This window comes from Homarus americanus, unplaced genomic scaffold, assembly GCF_018991925.1.
Source record: "Homarus americanus isolate GMGI-L3 unplaced genomic scaffold, GMGI_Hamer_2.0 scaffold32583, whole genome shotgun sequence".
NCBI classification, from domain to species: Eukaryota; Metazoa; Arthropoda; class Malacostraca; order Decapoda; family Nephropidae; genus Homarus; species Homarus americanus.
In genome coordinates, this window is record NW_024713129.1 from 6,456,025 (window position 1) to 6,468,775 (window position 12,751).

General features: G+C 40.0%; 1 protein-coding gene across 1 annotated transcript; it reads left to right on the forward strand.

Moving 5' to 3' along the window:
• The first annotated feature begins 11,424 nt into the window (after window positions 1-11,424).
• Window positions 11,425-12,366, forward strand: LOC121866058. Its single transcript, XM_042365652.1, has one exon. The coding sequence runs from the start codon at window positions 11,425-11,427 to the stop codon at window positions 12,364-12,366; it is 942 nt and encodes a 313-aa protein (XP_042221586.1).
• Window positions 12,367-12,751: the final 385 nt, after the last annotated feature.

The following is a 12,751-nucleotide window of genomic DNA, read 5'->3' on the forward strand; positions in this document are numbered from 1 at the left end:
TCATCATTACATACAAGCTTACCATCCATCTAATGCTATATATCAGCATCCATCATCACTATACTTATCAACATCCATCATCACTATACTTAACACCATCCATCATCATGAATCACCATTAAGTATAACACCATCTATCATCTTTTCTTATAACACCATCATCATCACTACATATAACACCATCCATCATCAATATAATAACACCATCCATCATTGAAGGTTCCAAGTGTTCCCTGAAGAAGGCAGTGATGGGTATGGAAACACCGGGTAACACTGAAGTCCGTTTATTCGGATAGGAGAAATACAAGCGGTGACTAGCGTGTGCCATGCACGGCTCACGAAGTCAGACTGAGACTGCCTTGCCATATGGTAGCCTCGGGGCGATGTTGCCACATAACACGTAATTATATACATAGGTGCTACTCGCACGTGCTTATATACAAGTTTGTATCGGCATGATAGCTTAGATACATAAACCTACAATCATCACTACATATCACCCATCATCACTACATTTAACACCATTCATCATTACTATGCTAACACCAGTCATCATCACCATATAACACCAGTCATCATCACTACATATAACACCATTCATCATCACTATCATCCTATATATAACACCATACATCATCACTATATAACACCATCATCACTATATTTAACACATTCATCATTACTGTGCTTAACACCAGTCATCATCACCATATAACACCAGTCATCATCACTACATATAACACCATTCATCATCACTCATCACCATATATAACACCATACATCATCACTACATATAACACCACCCATTATCACTACATTTAACACCATTCATCATCACTATACTTAACACAAGTCATCATCACTACATATAACACCAGTCATCATCACTACATATAACACCAGTCATCATCACTACATATGACACTCATCATCACTATATATAACACCAGCCATCATCACTACATATAACACCTCCCATCATCACTATATTTAACACCATTCATCATCATTATACTTAACACCAGTCATCATCACTACATATAACACCAGTCATCATCACTACATATAACACCATCCATCATCACTATATATAACACCAGCCATCATCACTACATATAACACCTCCATCATCACTATATTTAACACCATTCATCATCATTATACTTAACACCAGTCATCATCACCATATAACACCGTCATCATCACTACATATAACACCATCCATCATCACTATATATAACACCAGCCATCATCACTACATATCACTCCCATCATCACTATATTTAACACCATTCATCATCACTATATAACACCTCCCATCATCACTATATTTAACACCATTCATCATCATTATACTTAACACCAGTCATCATCACTACATATAACACCAGCCATCATCACTACATACAACACCATCCATCATCACTATACTTAACAACATCCATCATCACTATACTTAACACCATCCATCATCATTACATAATATAACACCCCCCATCGTCACTACATGCTGTATAACACCATGAATCAACATTACGTATAACACCATCCATCATCACTATATGTGACACCATCCATTATCACTACATATAACACCACCCATCATCACTACATTTAAGACCTTTCATTATCACTATACTTAACACCAGTCGTCATCACTACATATAACACCAGTCATCATTACTACATATCACACCATCCATCATCACTACACATAACATTATCCATCATCACTATACCTAACAACATCCATCATCACTACATGCTGTATAACGCCATGAATCACCATCACGTATAACACCATCCATCATCACTACATATTACGCCATCCATCATCACTATACCTAACAACATCCATCATCACTATACATCTGTCATCACTATAGTAATAAACTGAGCTTGAGTTCTTACTAAATATAGAAAATTCCAACCTCATTAATTACTGTATATTTCTGAATGGTCAAATTATGAATTGGCCTCAGTGAGGGTGCTGTAAGTTTGGGTCAGTATTAATGTTATGACGTCCCATAAAGTACAAAAGATACCACACTCTGAGGTATCTTTTGTACTTTATGGGGCCCTGGACCACAGGCCACCTTTATGATATTATATAACACAAATAGGACTTGAATCCTTATTTTGCAACCCAACTCCTCTCTTGTAGCGTTGCAGACGTGCACCTCTCTCGTGGCTGAGCGACCGCAAACCTCTCTCGTAGTGGAGCAGCTGCGCACCTCGCTCGTAGTGGAGCAGCCGCACACCTCTCTTGTAGTGGAGAGGCCGCAAACCTCTCTAGTAGTGGAGCGGCCGCGCACCTCTCTTATAGCTGAGCGGTCTCGCACCTCCCTCGTAGTGGAGCAGCCGCGCACTTCGCTCGTAGTGGAGCAGCCGCGCACCTCTCTTGTAGTGGAGCGGCCGCAAACCTCTCTAGTAGTGGAGCCGCCGCGCACCTCTCTTGTAGCTGAGCGGCCGCACACCTCTCTCGTAGTGCAGTGGCTGTGCATCTCTCTCGTAGTGGAACAGCCGCAAACCTCTCTAGTAGTGGAGCGGCCGCGCACCTCTCTTGTAGCTGAGCGGCCGCACACATCTCTGGTAGTGAAGCGGCCGCGCACCTCTCTCGTAAGGGAGTGGCCTCGCTTCTCTCTCGTAGCGGAGCGGCCACTCACCTCTCTTGTAGTGGAGCGGCCGCGCACCTCTCTCGTAGTGGAGCGGCCGCGCACCTCCCTCGTAGTGGAGCAGCCGCGCACCTCTCTTGTAGCTGAGCGGCCGCACACCTCTCTCGTAGTGGAGTGGCTGTGCATCTCTCTCGTAGTGGAGCGGCCGCGCACCTCCCTCGTAGTGGAGCAGCCGCGCACCTCTCTTGTAGCTGAGCGGCTGCACACCTCTCTCGTAGTGGAGTGGCTGTGCATCTCTCTCGTAGTGGAGCGGCAGCTCACCTCTCTTGTAGTGGAGCGGCTGCGCATCTCTCTCGTGACACAGCGACCTTAAGCCTCTCTCGTATTGGAGCGGATGAGCACCTCTCTCGTAGTGGAGCGGCTGCCTCTCGTAGTGGAGCGGACGAGCACCTCTCTCGTGGAGCGGCAGCACCCTCTCTCGTAGTGAAGCGGCCGAGCACCTCTCTCATAGTGGAGCGGCCGAGGACCTCTCTCGTATTGGGCGGATGAGCACCTCTCTCGTAGTGGAGCGGCTATGCACCTCTCTCGTAGTGGGCGGCTACGCACCTCTCTCGTAGTGAAGCGGCTGCACCTCTCTCGTGGTGGGCCCGCTCACCTCTTTGTGGGCGACCGCGCATCTCTCTCTTAGTGGAGCGGCTACGCACCTCTTTCGTAGTGGAGCGGCCGCACATCTCTCTTGTAGTGGAGTGGCTGCACACTCTCTCGTAGTGGAGCGGCCTCGTACCTCTCTCGTAGTGGAGCAGCCACGCACCTCTCTCGTGGGGGCGGCCCCTTCTCTCTTGTAGCGGAACGGCCATGCACCTCTCGTAGTGGAGCGGCCGTGCAGCTCTCTTGTAGCAGACCGCGCACCTCTCTTGTAGTGGAGCGGCCGTGCACCTCTCTTGTAGTGGTGTGCATCTCTCTTGTAGCGTTGCAGCTGCACGACTCTCTGGTAGCGTTGCAGCCACACACCTCTCAAGTAGCGTTGCGTGCATCTCTCATAGCGTTGCAGCCGTGCACCTTGCATGTCTCCGCAAGGTCAACATTATCTTAGTTTTCACATTACGTCACATAGTCCCATAATGCAACGTGTCTAAACCTACAAGATGGTGGACCGCGCAATGGATTATGGGAGTTGTGACTCACTACAAGCTAGGGTTGTGTATCACCACAGTGCTTCCCGGTGAGTGAGCCTTGGTGATGATTAGTCTTTTTATGTGATTATCCCATAAAAGCACAGGTCAGTGACCCACTAAAGGGCACAGAGGTGAAATAATAATAATAATAATAATAATAATAATAATAATAATAATAATAATAATAATAATAATAATAATAATAATAATAATAATAATAATAACAACAATAACAATAACAATAACAATAATAATAATAATTACTAAAATAAATAAATAAATGTTAAATAAAAATATAATAATAATCATAATAATTGATAAAAATAATAAAATTACTAAAAATTATGAAAATATTAAATGAAAATATAATAATATTAATGATAATAATAAAAATAATAATAAATGATAATATTGATAACGATAATGTTAATATTAATAATAATATTAATAATATAAAAAGGTCTATAAGTACATACAAAACAGGTAAATAGTGAGAAACGATATATTTATATTGTGTTGTCAAGAGAAATAATTGACACCCTATGACAGACGAGTTGCTGATCAGAATTTTTCGTAGGATGGCAGGGCACTGGGTAAAAAAAACGATTAAATTCGCTATGGTAACGATATTTTTAATGAATTGAGCCAAAAGTATTAAAATAAAGGGTTAAATAAGGGTTAAAGTCGCAAATTCACGTGACTTCAGCTCTGTGATTGGTTGTGACGTCACAGGTTGGCTCCAGCCGCCGAGCGTGAGCGTGGGCAGCCAGCTGTGGTGTATGTGTTGTTACCGCCAGAAATACCACTATGGCCATACACTAATGTTGATATACACAGGCATACCTAATTTTACGTTAAAATAAATTACTGGTCAAGTATCATCGTGTGTATTTATTTGCTGGGTGCAAAATGATGCAAAAGACCGATAACTCCAACATGGAAGTTTACATCAATGTTCTCTATTTCATGTTTGGAAAATGTAAGTTTTCGTCACTGATGTCTATATTTAATGTTGTGGAAGGACTAAGGACGACCATGGCCATGGAATGGGCTTGAGATGATCAGATGACAGATGTAATTCAACGTGCTCCATAGCTGGATGGCGGAGTTCTTGATAATACTCTACAATCATAACGACATCTACGTTTGGTAAATTTCTTTCCTCTGCCTTGGTGAACCCTGGAAGTAATTGTCCAACCTTCTCGGCTGATCGGCTCTGTAAATAAATATTATTAGATAATTAATTGTGTTTTACTGTGCTACACAGTAATGCTACATCTCTATATATAAAACAAAGTTTGTTTGTGTGTGTGTGTGTTGTGTGTCTGTACGAGAATCTCAGAAACTACTTTACCGATCTATAGTGATGATGGATGGTGTTATATGTAGTGATGATGGATGATGTTATATGTAGTGATGATGGATGTTGTATAATGATGATGGGTGGTGTTATATGTAGTGATGATGGATGGTGTTATATGTAGTGATGATGGATGATGTTATGTAGTGATGATGGATGATGTTATATGTAGTGATGATGGATAGGTATATGTAGTGATGATGGATGATGTTATATGTAGTGATGATGGATGGTGTTATATGTAGTGATGATGGGTGGTGTTATATGTAGTGATGATGGATGGTGTTATATGTAGTGATGATGGATGATGTTATATGTAGTGATGATGGATGGTGTTATATGTAGTGATGATGGGTGGTGTTATATGTAGTGATGATGGATGGTGTTATATGTAGTGATGATGGATGGTGTTATATGTAGTGATGGATGATGTTATATGTAGTGATGATGGATGGTGTTATATGTGTGATGATGGGTGGTGTTATATGGTGATGATGGATGATGTTATATGTGGTGATGATGGATGGTGTTATATGTAGTGATGATGGGTGGTGTTATATGTAGTGATGATGGGTGGTGTTATATGTGGTGATGATGGATGGTGTATGTAGTGATGATGGATGGTGTTATATGTAGTGATGATGGATGGTGTTATATGTAGTGATGATGGATGGTGTTATATGTAGTGATGGATGGTGTTATATGTAGTGATGATGGATGATGTTATATGTAGTGATGATGGATGGTGTTATATGTAGTGATGGGTGGTGTTATATGTAGTGATGATGGATGATGTTATATGTAGTGATGATGGATGATGTTATATGTAGTGATGATGGGTGGTGTTATATGTAGTGATGATGGTTGGTGTTATATGTAGTGATGATGGATGGTGTTATGGTGATGGATGATGTTATATGTAGTGATGATGGATGGTGTTATATGTAGTGATGATGGATGGTGTTATATGTAGTGATGGATGATGTTATATGTAGTGATGATGGATGGTGTTATATGTAGTGATGATGGGTGGTGTTATATGTAGTGATGATGGGTGGTGTTATATGTAGTGATGATGGATGTTCTATGTAGTGATGATGGGTGGTGTTATATGTAGTGATGATGGATGTTATATGTAGTGATGATGGATGGTGTTTATGTAGTGATGATTAGACAATAAAATAATAACAGTTTAATGCAAAAAATATACTTTGCTGTACCGTTGTAGTGAAAAACATGGTGGAAATTACATACACCGTTAATGAACTATTCATGGAAGAAGTTTTGGGGACTGAACAGTGAGACCTTGTGGAGCCTCCCGGAGGTGGCGTCTAAGTAACCCTAGCGAATGAGCCACCTGAGGCGACGTTTCTTCTTATTATTTATATATATATTATATATATATTTATATTATATATATATATATATATATATATATATATATATATTGATAAAATCAAACAGGAAAAAGGGAAACAATGGAGCATGTTTTTATTGTTGATCTACATGATATATATATATATATATATATATATATATATATATATATATATATATATATATATATATATATATATATATATTGTGCAAGTAAATCACTGTAGGTGCGCGTGATCCAGGTATATGCTGATAACCACAAGGAAAAAAGAAAACACGAAGTTCCCAAAGCCTTTCGTGTAATTCACATCTTCAAGGGTGAGTACGGACTAAGGAGAAATACATAACAAGGCAAATATATATATACAGTAGAGGAAGGTGAGACCAAGTCACAATAGTCAGGTATTAGGTAGTGACCCTACTAATCTTCAAAAAACACCGCAGCAGTCGGTAGTCAGGAAAAAAGAGGTAAAGATGACCCAACCCTATCACCTACAATATGAGTCATGCCGAGGGCCAACTACCCACATCATGGACCAGCAGTATTGTTGTACCAACATCGAAACCAGGACAGCCTGATGCTTTTCGTCTCATATCACTAACCAGCTGCCTGTGTAAAACCCTTTGAAGGATGGTTCTTGGCAGACTCTTATATAGAATCAGAGAACACATGCTCCTAACATAAATGGTTTCACCCAGGTAGTTGGTAAGCATAATTGCATCAACAATATTCCTAATTGCATGGTGATGAAGGCACAGATACACCACATTTCTTTGAATTTAAAAGCTACTGATATTGCCAATAGGCAACTTGATAAGCTGCAGCTTGAACGAAGCCAAACTGGATATAGGCGGTAGGCAGTTACACTCGATAAGTGGTTACTTCCAACCAACAGAACGTATTGCCAATTGTTTCAGGTTACAAAGTGAAGTTAAATATGCAACTTCTGGTACCCTCAAGGTGGAGTATTTAGCCCCACTTTGTTCAATGTTCTTATGAATGCATTATTAAATTTAATACCAGATAACCCCAGCATTATCTCAATCAGCTATGCTGATGATATTCTTATACATACTAAAACTCATCGGGGAATGCAACACCTGGAACCATGTATATGCAGCCTGTGAACACCGGTCTTATTATTCCACTGAGAAAACTAAGGTGTTCAATAAACAAGTTGGTGGGGTCGTACATGCACCCCTGCCAAGTCTGGGTTAAGATAGTGTCAACACCATTGGACTATGCTTCTTCTTTAAATATCTTGGTGTTTCCGTCCTTGCACCACCTGCCATACAACAGCTAACCCGCCAATGTACTGACAGACTGAGACTCCTTAGAAATGTAGCGGGGTACAGCCTGCACTATGGTGCTAATATTGGAATTGTTAAAACAATTTAGGCTATATAAGATCTCTGATAGATTACCACACACCAGCCCCAGTCGGTCAAAGACGGGAAAGGCGTTGACAAGCTCGATAAATGCAAAATATAGCCCCAGAATTATTATCCTAGATGTCCCATGAGCACCAGTACTTATTATGAGGAAAGAACTAGGTATACCCAGTGTTGCAAGATAGAAAAATTGAAGCTAACCCATGATTGCCCTGGAGGCTTTGGGTGTGGCATCCTGATAACATTGTTTTAAAATTGCTAGAATTTATGAACCATGGGACTACTGAGTCTAAATGATCCAAATTCACAGCTACACATAAGAAGATGTTTGACTAGGACCACTCCAAAGTGGAGACACAACAGTGCTTCTGCCAATTCTGGCGGACAGTTCCCTTGATATCGGCTACCGACGTATCCGCCTAAAAATTAATTATACAAAGCATTTATCTCCAACTCACTGCCAAATTGAGAGCTTCGAACACATACACACTCTACAGACTGATGATACATCACACACCATCTCCACTGATGGATTCCCCAAACACCGCCTGTGGAGGGCTGAAGTGCTATTAGACTCAACCCGACGGTAATATAATTGAGAAAGAGTTAGAATTAACAACTGGGCATCCACTCTACAAACTGAATTAGTTGCCATACCACAGCTATTAAATTCATTGAAACCACTGTTACTGACAGTCTCATCATCACTGACTCTCTATCCTCACTCACTGCCCTTTGGTACCTCAGATCAGGTTGTCACGCTTGTCTCTGAAGCCAGACACAACATTATGCGTGCCTTGTTGACCGTGTCAGGGTCAAACGGTTGTGGATCCCTCTGCTATAGGCCCCCATAAACATGACAGTGAGTTGATGCTCCTCGCCAAACTCGGCGTCTAACAAAGACAATTGCTAATACAATTTGGGTCTGTCAGCAACCCTTAAAATCAAATAGAAAGAACTTATTGATGAGTTTGACGTGCAGACAAGCAAAACAGGCACTAGTCGATCCATAGGTTACCATGATGAGATGTACTGGCGAAACATGGCGGGAGCAAGTAATAAGATCACTAGATTTACAAGATGTTGTAAACTGCTAGATTAAGGGTTAGACATAAGTACTCGGCAGTATGTTCCTCAAGCAGATGTAAACAAAACTAATGTAAAGTGTGTGTAATATACATATGCACACACACTCCTGGAACACTCACCTCCCTCGACTGTGTGGAAGATAGAACCTTTTAGGGACAGGTCCAAGCACACTGTGTGTGAAATGGCACAACACTTCATCTCTAACGGCAAGATAGCCGACATATTAAGATTGTATCCACTTTTTTGCACTTAGTAACTATATCAGTTCTCATGTATAGAACCAAATACGCAATGTGCTTGAATACTTCTCACGTAAATGTGAATAACAAAGTGTGCGGCCAGACATACTGCCTCACACGCCTGTACTCACGCATTTGTGAATAAGTTACCCTTTATGTATAGAACTAAACAAATAATGTTATTGAAATACTGTGTAACATTCAGTGCCATAATATCCTGACAACAGGGGTTAATTATTGTGACCCGTTGTAAACTCTACTCTATAATCCTTTTGCGCTACTGCTCACAGGAAGAGTGTAAGTACATAAAGAAAGGCCAAAAGCAAAAATCTCAAAATCATATATAAATCTTCTTAATTACGAAATTATTCAGTTTGTATCTATATATATATATATATATATATATATATATATATATATATATATATATATATATATATATATATATATATATATATATATATATATATATATATATATATATATATATATATATATATATATATATATATATATATATATATATATATATATATATATATATATATATATATATATATATATATATATATATAAATCGAATTAAAACATAATAGTTACTCCTAAATTAATTTCATTTTCTCTCTTCATAAATATGCTCTGTGACCGTCAACGTAAACTATTGTAAAAAGTTCACCCACCAAAAAGTAATCTTATCTTTACCCAATATTATCAATATATAAACTACAGTGCCGCACCTTTAATTAGTGAGATATAAAGTACAAGAGAATACATTCAGAAACATCTTCACACAGAGGAGGGTAAACCTATAGAATGGTCTACCAGCTTCAAAATAGCCCCTGACAAAACTATTAACAGAGAGTTGATGGTGAGGAGTTGATGGAAAAGGTCTTGATATGTTGCTCAGTGTTTTATCTCGTATTTTTCAGGGGTGGATCCAGGGGGTTCTGGCTGTCCGGACCCCCCTTTTCACCAGAAAATTCCAATCAATTTTCTTTAATGTAGTATTGTACTCAAGCAGTTTTGTATAGAAAAAAGTCATTACTATTGACCTCAGAATATCGCCTAATATCAAAAAGGCCTCAAAGGGCCCATGATATAGGTCAGATAAAAAGTAAAATAAAAATTGGGTGGGCTCGCAGTGCTCGCCATGTTCTCAAACCCTGTTTAATCTTAATGTTACTAGAATAGTGTAATTGCTAACTTTGTTACGAGCCTAAATGCCTTCGTTGTTGAAGTGCAGTAATAACATTGTAACAACAAAAGAACAATGGAGGGATCCTACACAGATCACTGGTCTCCGTTTCTCGGCATGGCCACCACTAGTGGGTGGCCAATAGGTAAATTAAATAAATAGCTTCAATGGCTGCTTGATAATTTTGTATTCACTTAGATTTTATCATCAAGTTTAATAGAGAATTTAGTTATCTGTCTAAACGAAACCGCCAACCTTTACCTCGCCAATTAGCAGGTTATTTTGCTATATTAACATTTCATAGATTATAATATAAGGAGGTGTTCTGCTTTTTTACTCGTGAGCAGCCACTGTAGGTTAATTAAATGAGGTTCACTTGGTTATTTACTTACTTGTACTCACCCGACTGTTACGGGACCCATTTTTTTTATTATATTAGTTCGAGGGAATGGAAAGAGATATCTTGCTTATTAAATTTATTCAACAAAGACGTGATCTGAAGTTATGTGTTTTCCTTATTTCTAACTAGATACACCGTAGGGGAGGGAATCCACTATACAGTACACCCATACTACTACAGAGAAAACACTTAATCAACCTTACTGAGCTCAGTACGGTCGTCGCCAGCCCACGCAAATGCCGCTCACACTACGACACACCCAACGCTAATCTGACTGTACATCTCACATTATCTATTTGTTGTAGGGAGCATATTCTGAGAACTCAATCAGAGTCTGTTTCTTCAAAGATTCTTTAGGCACTTTTCCCCTGATTGGCTAGTTCATAATATGGGCGTAGTCACATCAGTTCTATGGGCGGAGCTATCTTCATGGGTTCTAGGACAACTGCCCCCCCCCCCCATTGCCCATGGAGGTAGAACTACCTCCATGCCATTTTCCGAGTGAATCTTATGTACAGCTGCACCAAAGACCTGACCTGACTTACTGTGGTCATTTTAACCTACCAGAATGAGGATTATCCCATGCCATCAACCCTCGCTGACTTGGTCATACCATCTGAGTATAAGATGACAGCTGATGGTGAAGATTTCCTGTTGTATGATAGGGGACCGAGTGATCAGCGTATGCTTGTGTTTTCCACAGTTCAAAGCCTCAGGCTACTGGAGAATTCAAGTGATTGGTTTGCTGATGGAGCATTTAAAGTTGTACCTGAGCTGTTTTACCAACTGTACACTATTCATTCTCTGGCTTTAAAAACAGTTATTCCTTGTGTTTATGCTCTGCTACCAAACAAACACCGAGCAACATATCAAGACCTTTTCCATCAACTCCTCACCATCAACCCTATGCTCAATCCAAAGACCTTTCTCATCGACTATGAACAAGCTACCAGGAGTGCCATTGAAGAGGTCTTCCCCAACGCAACAGTCAAGGGATGTTTCTACCACTTATCGCAAAACATATATCGCAAGGTGAATCTGAGGGATTACAAGGAAAATATCAAATTGAAAATTCAAATGCTACCAGTTCTGGCATTCATCCCACAAGGTGAAGTGGTTTACTTAGTTGAGACTATGCCACCTGAAGCTGATCCTGTCATGTACTTCGAAGATACATACATTGGAAGGCAACGTCGACATAACAGGCGAGCTCCACGTTTCCCTGTCAGCACGTGGAATATTTATGATCGTGTAGCCAAAGGATGCCATAACCAAATGCAAGCTAACATTACTTCATTCCATCCAAATATCTGGAAATTTCTTGAAGTGTTGAAGAGGGAGCAGACACTGACCAACATCACCATCAACCAGACGATTGCAGGAGATCCAGCACCACCTAAGAGGAAACGTTATCAAGATTCAACAGCCATAATAGCAACTGTCGAACATGACTTAGAGAACCGCCATGTGTTGAACTTTGTGAGAGGGATAGCCCCACAACTTGCAATTTTAGTGTGTGTGTGATATACTGTATGTCAGTCAATTTTTTAAAATTAAATATGACTGATCCAGAGTTTTTTTTGCTTAACCACAATTTCTTTATCAATGTTTTCCTAATAACAGATTTCTAGTGTTAAAAAAAATGTATGAGTTGTGCATTTTGTGTATATAATTATTACTACAAATAAAATATGAAAAGAAAGCATTAATTCTTAGTGTTATTTTCTCCTCTCTATTCAGTTACTTCACTGACAGTGGGGGGGGGGCAATTGTCCCATGGGGGCAGTTGTGCAAGGGGCACTTGTCGGTAGGCAATTGTCCGGGGGGCAATTGTCCAGGGGGCAGTTGTCCTGATACCATCTCCACAGCACTTGGAGTAGGTAGGGATCTGATTACCCGTAAGGGGGAA

Bases quoted from the DNA above. Each gene is read 5' to 3' on its own strand.
- LOC121866058 (XM_042365652.1), top strand. From the start codon at position 11,425: ATGCCATCAACCCTCGCTGACTTGGTCATACCATCTGAGTATAAGATG.